The 20673-nt window shown below is 42.4% G+C and overlaps 1 protein-coding gene across 2 annotated transcripts in view; it reads left to right on the plus strand.

Annotated features, from left to right (window-relative positions):
* The window catches only part of LOC116976744, a 187830-nt gene that overhangs the window by 44548 nt on the left and 122609 nt on the right, over positions 1–20673 (plus strand). For both annotated transcript variants that reach the window (XM_033026638.1, XM_033026639.1), the window contains exons 5-7: positions 10042–11003; positions 12632–12747; positions 16819–17572. In XM_033026638.1, the coding sequence (XP_032882529.1) occupies positions 10042–11003; positions 12632–12747; positions 16819–17572 (1832 nt within the window). The remainder of the gene's footprint in view (positions 1–10041; positions 11004–12631; positions 12748–16818; positions 17573–20673) is intronic.

Here is a 20673-nt window from a genome sequence, read left to right on the forward strand (position 1 = left end):
TCTACAATTCATTATGGTCAGAGACAATCTTCACCCTGACCTTCTCTATCAGATTTCTTTCCCTTGATTTTCCCAGAGTCCAAAGTGGGATAATTCTCAATTGCTGAATATTTATATATAATGGCCGTCCGAAGGGTGGGGGGGTGCATTGGGTGCGACCGCACCCCCCTTTCCCCCACCCTAAGAAAAAATCACAAAAAAAACAAAAAATTAGAAATAAAAAATCAACATTTCCACTTTGGAAACGGCCAGTTCTCTGTTCTCCCGTCGCCGGGCAAGAGTGGCTGAATCTGAACCCAACGGATGTAACCCCAACACCAGACGCCGCTGCGGCGGAGCCCGCTCCCCTTGCCTCCCTCCGCCGCCGGGGCCCAAGCCATCTTCCCCCCACACCACCCCCGCTGGGCCCACGCCACCCCCGCTGGGCTCATGCCACTCCCGCTGGGCCCACGCCACTCCCGTCACCCCCACAGGGCTCGTGCCACCCCCGCTGACCCCCGCTGGGCCCACGCCACCCCCGCTGGGCTCAGGCCACCCCCGCTGACCCCAGCTGGGCCCTCGCCACACCTGCTAACCTCCGCTGGGGCCACGCCACCCTCACTGACCCCCGCTGGGCCCACGTCACCCCCGCTGGGTCCAGACCACCTCCGCGGGGCCCACGCCACCCCTGCTGGGCCCACGCCACCCCTGCTGGGCCCACGCCACCCCTGCTGGGCCCACGCCACCCCCTCTGGGCCCACGCCACCCTCGCTGGCCCCCGCTGGGCCCACACCACCCTCGCTAGGACCACGCCACCCCACTGACCCCCGCCACCCCTGCTGGGCCCACGCCACCTTCATCCCGCCCGCCCGCAGGGCCTGCGCCACCTTCATCTTCGCCCCCCCTGCAAGAAAGAGGGGGAGAGAGAGGGGAAGGGAGGGGAGAGAGAGATGGGGGAGGGGAGAGGGAAAGGGGGATTACCTTTAGTGAGATTGAAAATTAAAGTAGGTTATGGAGCTATTATATTTTCTCCTCCATATGAATAATATTAAACAATATCAAATAATATCAAACAATTGGAACTGCTTTCTTTTCCTTGATAACAATACTGAAAAATATGAATTCCATAGTTTGTGCCATAAATTCACATGTTAATGGGATCATTATATACAGATGTAACATTTCAATTTCGAGATCGGGGGGAGGGGGGGTTGGGGGCAAATATGCGTCAAGCCGATAGCCTAATCGTTAAAGAGTTAAAAGATAGCCTAATCGATAAAGAGCTGAGAAGAGGAATCAGAGCTGCCAAGGAAAGGTACTCTGAGAAGTTGAGGAGCAAGTTCTCAGCTAATGACTCTTCTTCAGTTTGGAAGGGCATGCAAGAAATCACCAGCTGTAAGAGGAAAGCCCCCCGCTCTTTGGACAATCGTCAGCTGACGAACGACCTGAATGAGTTTTACTGCAGGTTTGAAAATCAGAAACGTAACCCTGGTACCCCTTCCACAACAAACACAGCCAGATCCCAGTCTGCAAAGAATGACCCTGCATCCTCCCCTTCACCACTTCACACCTACTTAAGGCAAGACTCCAGTATGAAAAGAGTGGACCCTTTCCCACCCCAACCAACACTTCACACCCACTCACAGCCTGACCTCAGTCTGCAAAGACTGGGCCCTTCTACAACCACCCCACTCCAATCACCACTTCGCACACAATTACTCATTTTTAACCAGTCCCTGCCTGCTTCAAAGTATCCACTATTGTCCCTGTGCCCCAAAAGGTGAGGATTACTGGTCTTAATGACTACAGGCTTGTCGCACTGACCTCTGTAGTCATGGAGACCGTTGAAAGGCTTGTGCTGGCCAAGCTGAAAAATATCACAATCCCTCTGCTGGACCATCTGCATTTTGCATATTGGGCCAATAGATCTGTGGATGATGCAGTCAATCTGGGCCTGCACTTCATCCTCCAGCACCTAGACCGCCAGGGAACCTATGCGAGGATTTTGTTTTATTGATTTTAGCTCTGCATTCAACACCATTGTGCCAGAGCTACTACGCTCCAAACTTTCTGAGTTGACTATGCCTGAACCCCTCTGTTGGTGAATTACCAGCTTTCTGACAGACAGGAAGCAGCATGTGAGACGGGAAAGCATATCTCGGACCCGCAAACGCTCAGCATAGGAGCACCGCAAGATGCGTACTCTCCCCTCTCCTCTACTCTTGCCACACCAATGACTGCACCTCCACAGACACCTCCGTCAAGCTTCTCAAGTTTGCGGATGACACAATCCTGACTAGACTGATCCAGGATGGGGATCACTGTACTCTTTTCAGTTTGACATCTTTCCTATAACATGGTGCCCAGAACTGAACACAATATTCTAAATGCGGTCCCACCAAAGTCTTATACAACTGCAACATGACCTCCCAACTTCCATACTCAATACTCTGACTGATAAAGGCCAAAGTGCCAAAATACTTTTTGACCACCTGCTATACCTGCGACACGACCTTCAAGGAACCATGCAACCATCAACCATTCCTCTTCCCACCTGGCTAATTGATCCAGATCCTGCTGCAATCTTTCACAACCATCTTCACTATCTGCAAAACCACTCACTTCTGTATCATCAGCAAACTTGCTAATCTTGCCCTGTTCTGTGATGTTTCACAGAGAGCTGGAGTAACTCAGCGGGTCAGGCTGAGTATAGAAGTTGGGAGGTCATGTTGCAGTTGCATAAGAAGTTGGTGAGGCCGCATTCAGAGTATTGTGTTCAGTTCTGGGCACCATGTTATAGGAAATATGTCATCAAACTGGAAAGGGTACAGTGAAGATTTATGAGGATGTTGCCAGGACTAGAGAGCCAGAGCTATAGGGAGAGGTTGAGTAGGCTGGGACTCAATTTCATGGAGCACAGGAGGATGAGGGATGAACTAATAGAGGTGTATAAATTCATGATTTGAATAGATATGGTTGAGTCTTTTGCCCAGAGTAAGTGAATCGAGGAGCAGAGGACATAAGTTTAAGGTGAAGGGCAAAAGATTTAATAGGTATCTGTGGGGTATGTTTTTCACACAAAGGGTGGTAGGTGTATGGAACAAGCTGCCTGAGGAGGTAGTTGAGGCAGGGACTATCGCAACATTTAAGAAACAGTTAGACAGGTACATGGATAGGACAGGTTCGGAGGGATATGGATCAAACGTGGGCAGGTGGGACTAGTGCAGATGGGACATGCTGGGCCGAAGGGCCTGTTTCAACACTGTATCACTCTATGACTCTATCTTTCCCTCTCAAACCCATTCTCCTGCCTTCTCCCCATTACCTCTGACACCCGTATCAATCAAGAATCTATCAATCTCCTCCTGAAAAATGTCCATTGACTTGACCTCCACAGCTGTCTGTGGAAATGAATTCCACAGTTCACCACCCTCTGACTTAAGAAATTCCGGCTCATCTCCTTCCTAAAGGAATGTCTTTTAATTCTGAGGCTGTGGCCACTGGTCCTAGACTCTCCCACTAGTGGAAACATCCTCTCGAAATCCACTCCATCCAGGTTTTTACCAGGCTGGGACAGACGGCAACAGCTTCACACCGTGTTGCAAACCTTGTGTCCTGTCCTGCATCACCCAAGGCAGCAGAGATGTTATAGGAGAGGGCAAGCACCGTAACAAAGTAGCTCACGATGGTTTGGGTAACATTCAGGAATGTCTATGCACGTCACATCATGAATATTACTGAAGAACGGTCTTGACCCGAAATATAATCTATACTTTTTCTCCAGAGATGCTGCCTGACCCACTGAGTTACTCCAGCACTCTGTGACATGTCACCTATCCATGTTCTCCACAGATGCTGCCTGACTCACTGAGTTACTCCAGCACTCTGTGACATGTCACCTATCCATGTTCTCCACAGATGCTGCCTGACTCGCTGAGTTACTCCAGCACTTTGTGACTATTTTCCCTTCACCCATCTGCCCAAGCCCACTCTCCCCCCTACTTTCCTATGTTCCTCTCCACCCATAAACCTCTCTCTGTCTTTACATTTCACTCCTCTTTCAAATCTGCTCTACTTATCTACATGCATTTTTCTTCTTCACTTTTTAGTCATAGAATGACGCAGTGTGGAAACAGGCCCTTCAGCCCAACTTGCCCACACCGACCGACATGTCCCATCTAAACTAGTCCCACTCACACACCTTTGGCCCATATCGATCTAAATCTGTCCTATCCATGTACGTGTCCAAATGTCTCTTAAACATTAGGATAGTCCCAGCCTTAACTACCTCCTCAGGCAGCTCGTTACATACACCCAGCACCCTTTGTTTGTGTGAAAAAGCTACCTCTCAGGTTCCTGTTAATTGCTGAAATATTGGTCATAAATTTGGTGCAAAAATGCTCCAAAATAAGGCTCAGAATGCATCAGAGAGCATCTAAAACCCCTGAGCTTCCAGGACCCTTAAGCGGGCCCTGGACCCTAGCATTGAGGGACTTCACGCTTCGCGCTCGTGATGTGCGCAGCGCGCACACTATTTCACATTAGGTTTTTTGTAATCCTGTCATGCCACCCCCCTTTTTGAAAAGCTTCGTACGGGCCTGTATATAGTCTTACTGAATATTCACAGTTCCATCAGTGAGAGAACTCTGAAGATTCATGGTCCTCTGAGTAAAGAAACCTCCTCCCTTTTCTCACTGTCCCGTTTCTCGATTTTCTTGCTGAAAAATAATCTCAAATGAATATCAAATTTTTTATTGAGGATCGGAGTTGTTTTTTACAACCAAGAAATTGAGACTTTACCCTGTTTGGTCACATTGGAAATGTAATATGGTAGTTGTTGCACACAGCTACTGATATTAGGGTCCTTAAAAGTCAAAGATCTAGATACTTGAGTTAATATTTAATCAATTAAATCAGGAATTAAAAAAAAAAAAACTACGATCTATAATAATAACCTTGAAACTTATGACTTTGGGGGAAGACTTCTGCTATCCTTATTTGACCTGGCCTGCATATTTTTACTCCAGTCATTTGCTTTATTTGTTTGCTCCAGAACTACAGTAATGTGGTTGACTTTTAAGTGACCTCTGAAATGGCAGTGCAAGCCATTCAGTTACACCGATTTACCCCTTTTACCACTTGGATGTACATGCAATTAAGGAATTTGCATTGTATTATAATTTGCCAACCGATCCCACATGAGAGATTAAAAAAAAAAACAGGCTTGTTGTTCTGCCTTAATTCTCAGTACCACCCCAGTTGATAGCTATTACTGCATCCAGTGGTCTAAGAGTTGAAGTGGCTGTCTCCCACTCTATTCTTTGATGCTATGTCTTGGGTAGTAATCCAGGAATTATTTTTCATCTGTTTAATAATGTAGTCTCTGGATTATTAAACTCACTCATTAGTACTCTATTATTCATCTTGCCTCTTTTGGTACCTTATTTGGGGCATGCTAATTGAATCCTTCACCTTGCGCTCAAAGGTTATTTTCCAGCCTTGATACTATGCGTGCAAAAGCAACATAGCCTTCTGGGTTCCTAATTGTTGTGCGGAGAGCATTAATTATCCCTCATGACTACTTTTATGCCAGCCAGGGATATATTAGCTCCTGCAGTTGTTCATTAAATGTTATCATTGTTAGTCCATCTTCAAATTCCATTTTAATAAAGATTGATACTTTTTATGGTCGTTCTTCCATAATGGACCTGTCAGGACAAGATTATTAATTTAACTTTTTTAATTGTACAGTGCTCCAATTGTGTTAGCATGTTCCGTACGTGGCTGCGCAACATACTGGGCCTACATTGGCCAAGATTGACTGGCAATTAATTCTAAAAGGGTTGACGGTGGATATGCAATGGAAGACATTTAAAGACTGCATGGATGAACTACAAAAATTGTTCATCCCAGTTTGGCAAAAGAATAAATCAGGGAAGGTAGTACATCCGTGGATAACAAGGGAAATCAGGGATAGTATCAAAGCGAAGGATGATGCGTACAAATTAGCCAGAAAAAGCAGCATACCGGAGGACTGGGAGAAATTCAGAGACCAGCAGAGGAGGACAAAGGGCTTAATTAGGAAAGGAAAAATAGATTATGAAAGAAAACTGGCAGGGAACATAAAAACTGACTGCAAACGTTTTTATAGATATGTGAAAAGAAAGAGATTAGTTAAAACAAATGTAGGTCCCTTGCAGTCAGAAACAGTTGAGTTGATCATGGGGAACAAGGATATGGCAGACCAATTGAATAACTATTTTGGTTCCGTCTTCACTAAGGAAGACATAAATAATCTGCCGGAAATAGCAGGGGACCACGGGTCAAAGGAGTTGGAGGAATTGAGTGAAATCCAGGTTAGCCGGGAAGTGGTGTTGGGTAAATTGAATGGATTAAAGGCCGATAAATCCCCAGGGCCAGATAGGCTGCATCCCAGAGTACTTAAGGAAGTAGCTCCAGAAATAGTGGATGCATTAGTAATAATCTTTCAAAACTCTTTAGATTCTGGAGTAGTTCCTGAGGATTGGCGGGTAGCAAACGTAACCCCACTTTTTAAGAAGGGAGGGAGAGAGAAAACGGGGAATTACAGACCAGTTAGTCTAACATCGGTAGTGGGGAAACTACTAGAGTCAGTTATTAAAGATGGGATAGCAGCACATTTGGAAAGTGGTGAAATCATTGGACAAAGTCAGCATGGATTTACAAAAGGCAAATCATGTCTGACGAATCTTATAGAATTTTTGGAGGATGTAACTAGTAGCGTGGATAGGGGAGAACCAGTGGATGTGGTGTATCTGGACTTCCAGAAGGCTTTCGACAAGGTCCCACATAAGAGATTAGTATACAAACTTAAAGCACACGGCATTGGGGGTTCAGTATTGATGTGGATAGAGAACTGGCTGGCAAACAGGAAGCAAAGAGTAGGAGTAAACGGGTCCTTTTCACAATGGCAGGCAGTGACTAGTGGGGTACCGCAAGGCTCAGTGCTGGGACCCCAGCTATTTACAATATATATTAATGATCTGGATGAGGGAATTGAAGGCAATATCTCCAAGTTTGCGGATGACACTAAGCTGGGGGGCAGTGTTAGCTGTGAGGAGGATGCTAGGAGACTGCAAGGTGACTTGGATAGGCTGGGTGAGTGGGCAAATGTTTGGCAGATGCAGTAAAATGTGGATAAATGTGAGGTTATCCATTTTGGTGGCAAAAACAGGAAAGCAGACTATTATCTAAATGGTGGCCGACTAGGAAAAGGGGAGATGCAGCGAGACCTGGGTGTCATGGTACACCAGTCATTGAAAGTAGGCATGCAGGTGCAGCAGGCAGTGAAGAAAGCGAATGGTATGTTAGCTTTCATAGCAAAAGGATTTGAGTATAGGAGCAGGGAGGTTCTACTGCAGTTGTACAGGGTCTTGGTGAGACCACACCTGGAGTATTGCGTACAGTTTTGGTCTCCAAATCTGAGGAAGGACATTATTGCCCTAGAGGGAGTGCAGAGAAGGTTCACCAAACTGATTCCTGGGATGTCAGGGCTGTCTTATGAAGAAAGACTGGATAGACTTGGTTTATACTCTCTAGAATTTAGGAGATTGAGAGGGGATCTTATAGAAACTTATAAAATTCTTAAGGGGTTGGACAGGCTAGATGCAGGAAGATTGCTCCCTATGTTGGGGAAGTCCAGGACAAGGGGTCACAGCTTAAGGATAAGGGGGAAATCCTTTAAAACCGAGATGAGAAGAACTTTTTTCACACAGAGAGTGGTGAATCTCTGGAACTCTCTGCCACAGAGGGTAGTCGAGGCCAGTACATTGGCTATATTTAAGAGGGAGTTAGATGTGGCCCTTGTGGCTAAGGGGATCAGAGGGTATGGAGAGAAGGCAGGTACGGGATACTGAGTTGGATGATCAGCCATGATCATATTGAATGGCGGTGCAGGCTCGAAGGGCCGAATGGCCTACTCCTGCACCTAATTTCTATGTTTCTATGTTACATGCCTTCTTGTCCACACTTAAGGAATTCTACCCAGGCACTAACTCTAATATTATTTCTCACTGTTGCAGTGACTTAATTATTTTCTGGCAATACTGTTCCGTCTCCTTTTCAGTTTGACTGTCTGTCCTATTTATTGAATATTATTGAATACTTAACTGCCATCCATGATTACCCTGAAGCTGCAATGCAAACATTATTGTATCCATTTATCCCTATTCTGCACTGTCAATTTGTCCACTTTGTAGCAAATACTTTGCACATTTAGATACAGCACCTTTTTTAAAGGCATCTTAAAGGGGCTGTCCCACTCCACACTCCTCCACGCCACTCCATAAGCCCGTCCCGCGCTACCCACACGCCACTCACACGCTACCAGGTCGAATAAATGGCGCGCAAATGATGGCCAAGTGGGACAGGCCCTTTACAATCTTACCATCTGGTCCGTCATCTTGTGTTCAGTCTAAATGTCATACGAAAGTTAAAGTAAATAGAAATTTGAGATTTACAGATTGTGGTGGATTGTAATTCTAAGAAAAGGGAAGAGAAGAAAGCTGGATAATAGCACAGTAGGTATTGCTGTACCGCACAGCTCCCGCTGCCTGAGTTCGATCGTATCTTCCAGAGCTGCCTGTGTTGAGTTTGCATGTTCTCCCTGTGGCCACATGGATTTTGTCTGAATACTCAGTTTCCTCCTGTATCCCAAGGACAATGGAATGGCTGTTTGGTTAATTGATAACTGGAAATTGCCCTTAGTGCGGATGGGTAGTAGGAGAATCGGGGAGGAATTGGTGAGCACATGAGAGGGAATGGATTAGAGGAAATTAAACAGAATGAGGACAATGGGATTTCTCCGACCGAATGCTGAATGGTGTAAGGGAAAAATGAACCTCCCACTAAACACTGACAAACAAATGACTTCCATAATACCATAAGACATAGGAGCAGAATTAGGCCATTCAGCCCATCGAGTCTACTCTGCCATTCAATCATTTTTCCCTCTCAACCCCATTCTCATGCCTTCTCCCATAGCCTTTGACGTCCTTCCTAATCAAGAACCTATCAATCTCCACCTTAAAAATACCTAGTGTCATGTCCTCCACAGCCATCAGTGGCAATGAATTCCACAGATTCACCACACTTTAGCTGAAGACATTTCTCCTCATTTCCATTTTAAAGGTGCGTCCCATTATTCTTTGGCTGTTCCCTCTTGCCCTGCACTTTCCCATTACTGGAAACATACTGTCCATGTTCACTCTATCTGGGCCTTTCATTATCCGGTAGGTTGTAATAAAATTGCTCCTCATCCTTCTAAACTCCAATGAGTATCGGCACAGAGCCTTCAAACTCTCCCCATATGTTAACCCAATCATCCCCAGGATAATTCTATAAATGGCCACTGGACCTTCTCCAAATTCAGCACTTCCTCAGATATGGGACCTTAAACTTATTCCAAATGTGGCCTCACCAGAGCCTGATAAAGCCTCAGCATTACCTCCTTGCTTTCATATTTTAGTCCCTTCAAAATGAATGCTAGCATTGATTTTGGGTTCCTTACCACTGACTCAACCTGCAATTTAGCTTTAACTTTGCTACGTTTTATTTCATTCTCAGAGGAACATTTGCTCACTCCTGGTTTATGGTGTCCAGATTATCTTTCTCTTCATGATGAACAGTTCAGCAATGCTTAGTCAGGTTTATTGAGAGACACTGACATTTAATGTCATATGAAAATAGCTTTTAATTTAAATAATTGTCTTAACTTAAGAAGCCAAAAGTAAACTCTTCTCATCAACTAATATAATTCCTGCTCCTCGCTTTTGGGTCTCCACTGCCATCCCTTTCACCTAATCATCATTTCTGCTCCACTATTTAACTTCTGGATATGCAGCACATATTGGTGAAGATAAATATACGGAAGTGGAAGTCAACCCAGACAATTCCACACAAGAAGATAATTGCACCTACCATAATATAGAACTGGACTGCACAAACTTCTAACTTATTTCTGTTTTTTATGATCTCAGTTTGTTTTATCTAACATTTTCTCTTTTTTTATTTTCATATTCTTAGGCTCAGGGAGTGAAAATCATCTGCCTACCCCAATAAAATCTTGTTCGGTGGCTTCATCTCCCAAGAATGTCACTCTATGTCCGAAAGTGTTAATACCAAAAAGAGGAAGGCGACGTTCAACCCCTGATGTAAAACCAGCCTGTGTTGCTTTGCAAACCTCTACTCCTCAACCAATTTCTGCAGTAGTGTCAGAGGTACCTGTTCAAACTACTTCACAGGCTAAGTTTGAAGCTGTTAATGGAGTTGGTCAAACTATCAATGCAGGCTCTGAGAAGACTGCCAACCAGAATAGGAAATCAGAAGAGAAGTTGATTGAAGCTGGGCGAGAGGAGATTCATGTTGCCGATTCTGAGCTTATTGAGACAACGGTGTCTCAGGGTGTACCAGATGAGGACCATGTAAATGCTGATCCATTGCCAGAAGTTAAACAGGCGACTGTTGCATTTCCTTCCACGCCTTCAGTCCGTGAGGTGGACGATGAGTTGGAAGATGATTCTATGGACCATCAAAATGCATTAGAACACCCTACTCCTGCAGAACTAGTTGACCATTCACACACTAGTGAAAAACAGATTGTAGAAGATGAAAATGAAAATTTTGTACTGGATAATTCCACAAGAACTGCAAAAGGAAGTGCTGTTGATAAAGATTCTTCCAGATCTAACCGTGAAGTGGTTGATAAGGAACCAGAGGAAATGCCCAGTATGGAGGAGAAAAATTGGTTGCAAGATGAAGTGGAGATGGAAGATAAAACATGTGGCTTTGAAGCAAGTACATTTAATGTTCCACTTAAAAGGGGAGAAGATATGCAAAAAAATCCAGACAATGAGGAACTAAACTTTCATCAAAAATTACTGCAAAATGAAAACTTTCCGGACACTGATAAAGATACTGACTCTCAGAGTCATCTGGTGGATGCTGACAGTCAAGGTGATGCAGAGAAAATTGACGTTGTGAGAATGGTGAGTAGTTTCACTTGTCAGGATTGTAATGATTCAGCTTGTTGTTTGACTCAATGTAGGATAGGTTGTGTTTTTTTTTGTAGAATTGTCATTTTACCAAATAATATAGGGATTACCTTATGAGCTGCTTCCTCGTTAATTTTATTTATTTTTCATGGCAAAGTGTAGATCCATTTGATTTAGAAATACTTGGTTACCTCTTTATCCCAGAACTGTCAGCGTGGCAAAACTTTTTACTTAAGTGGTATATAACTCATCTTATCAACTAATCCCAGTTAATATGTGTGATTAATGCAAAAGTGTATATGCTAATAGAAATAACCATTTGTACTCTGCCTGCAACTTCGTGTTTTGAATCCTGCTTATTCCAGGTTCTTCTGATTGGAAGCAATATTTTTAATAAGGCTTCCACCTGATTCTAAACTCCAGCATATTTAAGATAGACACAGAATGCTAGAGCAACTCAGTGGGTCAGGCAGCATCTCTGGAGAAAGGAAATAGGTGATGTTTCAGGTCAAGACCCTACTTCTGACTGAGTGTCAGCGGAAAGGGAAACGAGAGATAACCTGGAATAAGCAATCTTCCCTGTGCCTATACCTCCTCCCTCGACTCTGTCCAGGGACCCCGACAGTCCTTTCAGGTTAGGCAGAGGTTTACTTGCACCTCCTCCAACCTCATCTACTGTATCCGTTGTTCCATGTGTGGCCTCTAATACATCGGTGAGAGCTAACGTAGACTAGGCGATCGTTTCACTAAACACCTCCGTTCAGTCGCCCCGCCCTACGTGGTTTCCCAGTTGCTGGACACTTTACCTCCCCTTCCCGTTCCTATACTGACCTTTCTGTCCTGGGCTTCCTCCATTGTCACAGTGAGGCCAAATGCATATTGGAGGAACAGCACCTCATATTTCGCTTGGACAGCTGACAAACCAGCGGTATAAAGGTTGATCTCCCTAACCAAGTAACCCTTGCATCCCTTCTCTCTCTGTCCCTTTCCCACCCTAGTCGTTGTTCTGTTGAGTTTTATTGGACCGTTGTGGGCTCAACCGTTCCTCGATTATCGTTACTTTTTTGCATTGGAGGTGGTGCACAACTTTTTCTCATGTTGGTCCTACTTGTTACCAGCACCCACGTCCCCCTCCCCTATTTCACTGTACCCCCTGGCATTTGTTTTTATTGGAGAATATCCAAGTCATTCTCTCAAAATTCTTCTCTCCCGTCTAGATTCCCTCTCATCCATTGTTGTCATTAACTTTATTACAGCTGTCCCAGCTTTTAAGGACTAATCCCTTTCTGAAATGAATGTGCAGTAAATTACAAGAAGATTTGTGAACTGCACTCTTTCTAGATGAAAATCGCCAATGCCACAAGTATTTTTTGGACCAATTTCTCCAGTTCTTGCAGGGAAGTACAACATACAAAAATGATTCAGCTTGTCAGAAAAGGGTAAAAATCCAATTTCTAGGCAGTCTATTTTAATGACAAATGCAAGATGACATGTCATGGATTTCAAGTTTATCGTCATTTCCATAAAGCGTGTATAGGGCTGTGGATGTTCTTCTAAAATGTAGTGTTTTTGATAGTGTGTGGAGTCAGTATCGTGCTTTACCAACATTAATGTTTTCACAGTTTGACTCAAACTCCAGTGAAGAGGCAATGGACATCGAGCCTGTGGAGAAACCCTCTGAGAAAATCAACATTGCTCTTCTTACTGCTTCTGCCTCTCATCTTAGAAGCAAATCAAAGTATTGTGAATTTTTTATAAATTTAAAATATAATCTGGTTAACATGATGCGTGTAGTTACAGATTTCATCTGTTAAATCTGTATATGGAAATATGGATGTAAATGTTCATATCGAGACACTGTTCCCATTAGTAGATGGTACAAGCACCACAAAGTACAGATTCAAAATATTGTCAAAAGTTGCAAAGGGTGATGTGAGGAAAATATTTTTGAAGTAAAAGGTAGTTAAGACTGGAAGTTGCTATCAGAGCTTTTGAAAATAAATAGGGGATAGGCACAAGTGAGAATAATCTGCAGACGGTGGAAAACTGAGCTCTACTACTGCAGCAGGTCAGGTGCCTCTTTCTGAACTGCAACAGTTCTATGACTGTCTGTATAGTGCATTTATAACCTTAGTAGCAGTGTTGGCAGGTCCGTGGTGTCTCGGAGGAAGTTTAGGATTGAGATAGCTGAACAAATGTATGAGATGAAACCTTGTGTAGTATACTAATTTGTTTGGAACCGGTGATGTGTCTTACTAAGATTGTGATCAGAACAGACCTTTTGGGCGATGTGTTGAGGATTTGATGTGTGGGAAATGTTTCGCTCACTAGATCTCCAAGTAATTAAAATAATGAATGGTTTATGTCACAGGCTTAATATCTCCCTCAAGTGGCTTGTTGAAAGCTGTTGTCTTGGAACAGATGTGAAACATACTTCATTTTAATTGATTAGGTTTATTTAAAGTACTCAAACTTGATTTCTTTTGGTAAAAAATTATTATGTAGGTCTTCAGCTTGTATGAAATAATTATTCTAATGTGCCCATACAGACTGCCCCCTCCATCCAGAGAATCTCAATTGTCTCAGATGATAGGTGAAGTACTGAAATCTTTTCCTATGTATCTTTGCAGGCAACTGAATAGATGCAAGCTGTGAGGAGTGAGACATGTGCAGAACTATGAGATTTAACATAAAATCTCAAAAATTGGCAACATAGACCATTTGATTCATGTATACATGTAGTTTGTAAGTGTTATCCTGGCCAATCTCACCTTCCAGGAACAGATGTGTAGTCCTACTCTTTAATACATATTCCAGTATTTTTAAGTCTCTACAGCAGCTTCTGTTCCAAAGAGAATAAACTCACCCTATCCAATCTTTTTCATAGCTAACCTCATCGATTTCCTTTGAACGTTATTCAGTGTAATCTAATTTTTCTATGATGTCACTGCAATAGGAAGGATTCCATTAAACTGGACAGAGTGTAGATAAGATCTACAAGGATGTTGTCAGGAATTGAAGGGCTGAGCTAGAGAGGTTGGGCAGGCAAGAATTTTATTCCTTGGATGGGTAGGATGTTGAGGGGTGATCGTATAGAGATGTATGAAAGCATAGAGGAGTAGATAGGAAAAACACAAGCACATATGTTTAAGGTGAGAGGGGAAAGATTTAATATGAACCTAAGGGCCAACTTTTTCGCTCTGGATATATGGAACAAGCTGCCAAAGGAGGTGGTTGAGGCAGGTACTATAACAGCATTTAAAAGACACTTGGACTGGTACGTGGGTAGAAAAGGTTTAGAGGGATAAGTGCCAAACTCGGGCAAATAGGACTAGCTAAGACGAGGCATCTAGGTTGGGATGGACGAGTTGGACCGAAGGACCTGTTTCCGTGCTGTATGTCTCTGACTTATTGGGTAACATTAGTGCCACAGATCACGCACTACACTATAAAGTACAAAGTAAACAAGTGCAAGTTGGACCAAAGGACCCATGTTGTATTACTCTGAAGATTCTAGGACCAGAAGTGTTTGCAGTATTTAAGTGGTCAAATAAAATTCTGGCATAATCTCCTTTCTCTTGTATTCCACGCCTCAACCTAGCCTGTTTCACTACCTTTTTAATTATCTGTTGTCAATACACTCCTAGGGTACTCTGTTGCCCCACAGCTTTCAGTATCCAATACTTTTATTGGATCTCTCTCACACCTTGAGATTGAACGTCATTTAAAGTTTTTCTGCTCAACCGAGTAGTCAATTAATATCTTGCTGCATCTTAGAGCTGTCTTCCTTGCTGTCAACCAAAAATAACCATCAGATCTATTGTCTACATTTTTCACCTGATGAAGTTTTGAATTCAGTTTGGCACTCCATTGCCTTCTTCCATTCAGCAAAAAAGTATTTGCAACAGGCTGGGAGAGTGTGCTAAGAAGTGGCAGATGGAATATAGTGTAGCAAAGAGTAGTATCATGCATTTTGGTAGGTGGAATAAAGACGTAGACTATTTTCTTAATGGGGAGATAATTCAGAAATTGGAGGTGCAAAGAGACTTGGGAGTGCTGGTGCTGGATTCTCAGCAGTTAATTTGCACATTGAATCGGTAGTAAGCAAGGCAAATGCAATGCCACAATTTTTTTCAAGTGAATTAGAATATAAAAATAGTGATCTAATACAGAAGGAATATAAGACATTGGTTGAACATATTTGGAGTATTGTGAGCAGTTTTGGGACTGAGAAAGGATGCAATGGCATTGGAGAGGGTCCAGAGAAGGTTAACGAGAATTATTCCAGGAATGATTGGATTAACTTGATGAGTGTATGAAGGCACTGGGCCTGTTCTCGCTGGAGTGTAGAAGGGTGAGGGTGGTCCTCATTGAAACCTACCAAATAGTGAAAAGCCTGGATAGAGTTGAAGTGGAGAGGATGTTTCCACTGGTGAAAGAGTCTAGGACCAGAGGCCATAGCCTCAGAATTAAAGGACGTACCTCTTAAAAATAGATGAGAAGGGATTTCTTTAGTTAGAGGGTGTTGAATCTGGAATTCATTGCCACAGAAGGCTGTGAAGGCCAAGTCAATGGATATTTTTACGGCGAAGATTGACAGATTCTTGATTAGTAACAGTGTTAAAGGTTATGAGGAGAATGGGGCTGAGAGGCAAAGGTAGATCAGCCATGATTGGATGGCACAATAGACTTGATGGGCGGAATGTCCTAATTCCTCTCCTATGACATGAACTATTCCAGCTGTCTAATGGAGTGCAACTTTGTACTCAGTGCTCCATCCAATGAAGGCAAGCATGTCAAGATGTTCACCACCTTGTCTATCCAGTTGCCACTTTTAGGGGGCTATGTACTTGTGCCCCCAGGTCTCTGTGCTGCAATGCATGTGCTATACATGCTCTATGCCCTGTCATTCACTGTTCAACCCCCGAAAAGCAACACTTCACACTTGTCTGAAATTCCATCTAACATTCCTTGGTTCAATTTCCTAATTGATCTAAAGTCTGTTTAGTTTTAGAAAACACAGAGAGTTGTGAATCTGTGAAATTCTCTGACACAGAAGGCAGCGGGGTCAATTCACTGTATGGTTTCAAGAGATAGTTAGGTTTAGCTCTTAGGGCTAAAGGAATCAAGGGACATGGGGGGGGAAAGCAGGAACGGGGTACTGATTTTAGATGATCAGCCATGATCATATTGAATGGAACGAAGGACTGAATGGCCTACTCGTACACCTATTTTTCTGTTTCTATGTTTCTTCACTGTCTACCACATCACTAAATTTGGTGTCATATACAGAATAACCAATCACTACATATTCAATCAATATATATGACAAATAACGGGGGACCCAGCACCGATCCATGCAGCACACCATTGGTCACAGGATTTCAATCTAGCAATCCAAAATCTCCCGCCACCCTCTTTCCTTGCACCAAGCCAATTTTTAGCTAACTCACCCTAAATCCCAAGTGTCTGAACGTGGACCAGCCTATCGTGCGGATCCTTGTCAAACGCCTTGCTGAAGTCCATGTAGAGCACCTCTTCATCTATCCTCTTGGTCTCCTCTTCAAAAATCTCAATTCAAATTCATGAGGTACTATTTCCTAGGCATAAAGCCATGCAGATTTCCCTAATCAATCCTTGCCTCACCAACTGTTTTGTCTTTTTTTAATAAAGTAATGTTCTGTTAATTTGAAAGTGTTATGCAATGCTTCATTGATTGGATTAGAAGTTTAATTTGTAAAGAATTTTTGACCATATTTCATTTTCAGTGTGTATTTTGCTTCAGCCCTTTCTTTTTATTTATCTGCAGCATCTTGAAATGCCTCCCGAATATTTATTCAACAAATCCATCCAGTGTTGCATCATCTGAAAACTATGATGGGCCTTTTAAAATTATTGTCGAGGAAGAGCCTCCAGATGACTATGAATATCACCATGTAGCAAACCCAGTAATCCTTGATTGTGATGGACTAAAATGTAAAGAGAAGGAATTTTTTGATTCAGAAGGATGGGATGGTGGAACTAATTGTGATTTACAAAGTAAAACTATGAACAAAAGCTCCATCAATGAAGTGGATGCAACTTCATCTGCAGTTACCAAGCAGCCACTAATCAGTCCTATAGGAGTAACTAAAGCAAAAATGCTGAGTGTGGAATGTACCAAAGTGCTTGCAGTTTACTTGGAGCCGTGTACTTTTACAAATGGCACCATAAAAATATCTGAACTGCCACAACAGCTACTGTCTTCTGGTCGGAGGAAAGGGAGACCTATACCCACTGTTCTCCAGTCCCCCAATTCTGCAAAAGAAACTACCCATTCATCTAGCTATGCAGAAAATTCTCAAGTGGAGAATGTAGATTCAAAATCCGTATGCTCCGGACTCAAAGAGAGTGGCTCTGCATCAGAAAAAAACACGAATAAAACCAGTACTTCCACAGTTTCAAATAATCCAACTGCTTCACCTGGTACGTCCCCTGAGAAATCTTCTGGAGAAGGTTTCAAATTTCGTAAGATAAAATATACAGAAAAAGCATTCAATTCTGGGATCTGGAGAACTCCACAGGTACGTGGTGGTTACTGTGCATACTATCATTCAAATTTACTGCTGTTACACATCTGAGATACTCTGACCGCACCTCCCAAACCAACTGTCCGTACCACTGAGAAAGACATGGGCAGTAGTATCTGGAGTGATGTTCCAACCCCAGACTCAGCACCTACAATGGCACAAAGTTGAAGAAGTTGTACATAGTGATTAAGTTACAGCCCTCTTACAATCTCATTCTCACTTTGAGCATCTCAGTGAGTGGACATGGTTTGTTTGTAGACATGATGGTGAAAACTTGTAGCTTGGCATGTTTCATGGTGATTGATAGACTGAGCTTGTGGCATTCCAGAGCTCTCCATACATCCCCTGGGCATCAGCTGGTGTGTGACCAACCAATCATATGTTTATCATTGACTGGAAATAAAAAAAACATACTGTAAATTTGAAACAAAAACACATTGCTGCAAAAAAAATAGCAGGTCAGGCAACATCTGTGGAGAGAGAAATTTGTATTTTTACAATACTGGAGAGATTTCCGCACAGAACATTAAAAATGTCATATCTCCACTGTTTCAAGTAGAATGGTGTTCATTTTTTCAGGGATTGTTACTCAAATGTGACAGAGATAGTAGAGATAAAATGAAGTTGGGAATTAAATTAATTCCCTGATTCAACCAGTTTATATCTTAAAAATATCAATATTTAGGATACCAAAAATGTGACATACTTTGACACTATGAAATAGGCAATTTCTGCAATAATTTCATTATACTTCAAAACATTTTCAAGTTTGTTGCTTTGCAGAGATGCATGTTTCACAGTAATAAGTAAAAACATTGATGAATTTGGCATTAAGTGCTCTGAATGGCCATATTTCCAAGAATGTAACAGTGGTTACCCTTGATGACCACTCTGTTTTATAGTAACCACCGTTACACCACAATGGTAAATTAAGACCAAAGAACTTCCCAAGGAGATTGAACATGTTCTTGTTTGAAGAACTCAATAGATAATTCAATTATGAGAAGAAAGTAACCTTAATATCAAGATTCTGTAAAAGCTGCTGCATGCATGCCAAAATCGGTGAATATATTTGGTGTCCACCATCACACGTGTAACACCAGTATTTTGCAGTAGCTATATTTCCATCAAATTATGTACCTGCAGTCTCTTATTACTTCCATAAAGTTTATTCAAAATATGAGAAAGAAATTACAAAAAAAGAAAGACTGGAAGAAACAGTAGCTACTTTCATTTTGGTGTCCACCTTTGGACACTGTTTAACGCGCGTAACACACGTTTCAGTAGATAACAGGAATATTGCTCATTTGGTCACATACTCCATGTTTATAGCAAGAAAGTACATTTGTATGTTGAAAAACAGCAAAGTGAAGAAATCAGCTATCATGCTTTAGAAAAAAATGACTTTCTAAATTTCATGTAACGGTTGTTATGGTAGACACCAAACATAAAATGTAAAAAAAACGCATAGGAGCGCTTGTTAAACAAAGAATTTTGTTCATTATTGAAATTTTCCCAAACTTCATGAACTATCTCTCCCTGTCATGTCCTGCCGCTGCAAGGGTTTTTGATTATTCTGAATCCTGTTCAAATAATTTATTTGTGAACTTCAGTTTTATGTATGATGTCACACTTTTTGTACCCAGTATTGTAAAAACACACAAATAGTTAACATTTCAGCTAAATCTCCTGATTAGCACTAGGGGGAAAAAAACAAGTTAGTTTAAAAAAAATGTAAAGGCGCTACGGTGGCACAGAGGTATAGTTGCTGCCAAAGACCCGCTTTTGATCCTGACCATGGGTACTTGTATGTACAGAGTTTGTACTTTATCCCCATGACTTGCGTGGATTTTCTCCAGGAACTCTGGTTTCCTGTCCCTCATGTATGTAGGATAGTGTTAGTGTACTAGGATCGCTGGTCGACGCAGACTTTGTGGGCTGAAGGGCCTGTTTCCGTGCTGTATCTCTAAACTAGACTAAACTTTTCTCTCTTTTCCAGTTCAGGCAAAGATTTTCAAGGAAACAGTTTTGCTTCTTTTTATACAGAATGTGCCTGGCTTGTGTGTTTCCAGCATTTCCTGCTTTTGTTTGTGTTTACAACATGAATCCAGAAAACATGTGCCTCTTCCATCTCCAGCAAATGGCAGCACCATTTCAATGGGAATGTGCTAATGCAGTTAGACTTCAGAAAGATCTAGAGTGACATATGCTTAACATTATTTGAAAGGAATTGGAATGTCCTTTTCTCACTTTCAACCAAATATATCGCAATTTATTTTAACTTCTGGATATGATTTTAGGAAGTGTTAATTCGATCAAGGAGGAGAAACAACAAACTGCAGATGCTGGAATCTTGAGCAAAACATGAAGTGCTGGAATAACTCAGCGGGTCTGATAGCATCTCTGGAGAAAAGGAATAGGTGACGTTTCAGGTCGGGACTCTTCTTCAGACTGAGTCGGGACAGGGAAATGAGAGATACAGATGGTGATGTAGAGAGATATGGAAGAAATTAATGAAAGATATGCAAAAAAGTAATGATGATAAAGGAAACAGGCCATTGTTAGCTGTGTGTTAGGTGAAAACGAGTTACAGACAGGTTTAAACCAGCATCTGCAGTTCCTGACTACACATGGTTTATCAAGTACTTGACTCAAGGTCTTGTGCAGAGCAGAAAGGCCTTGCACATTAGAACGAATAGAGACATGGAATAATCTCCACCCAACTATAGTTACCCAACCAGATGCAACTAAATTTAAAGTAGCTCTTTCTTCCCAATAACCCTTTCTGCCTTAAGCCCTCCCTTCACCACCTCCAGTTTAAATTCCATTTGGAATATTATGGAGGACCAAGAAACCAAGAACCAAGACAATGAGACTCAACAAGATGACTTTGAAGCTTGTACAATGGGTGGGGAAGGAATGGAGAGAAAGGGAATGCAAGGGTTACGTGAAGTTAGATAAATCAATTATACGACTGGGTTGTAAGCTGCCCAAGCAAAATATGAAATGCTGTTCCTCCAATTTGTATTTGGCCTCACTCTGACAAAAGAGGACACCTACAACAGAAAGATCACTGTGGGAATAGGAAGGGGAAT

This window comes from Amblyraja radiata, chromosome 9 (genome assembly GCF_010909765.2).
Source record: "Amblyraja radiata isolate CabotCenter1 chromosome 9, sAmbRad1.1.pri, whole genome shotgun sequence".
Taxonomy (NCBI): domain Eukaryota; kingdom Metazoa; phylum Chordata; class Chondrichthyes; order Rajiformes; family Rajidae; genus Amblyraja; species Amblyraja radiata.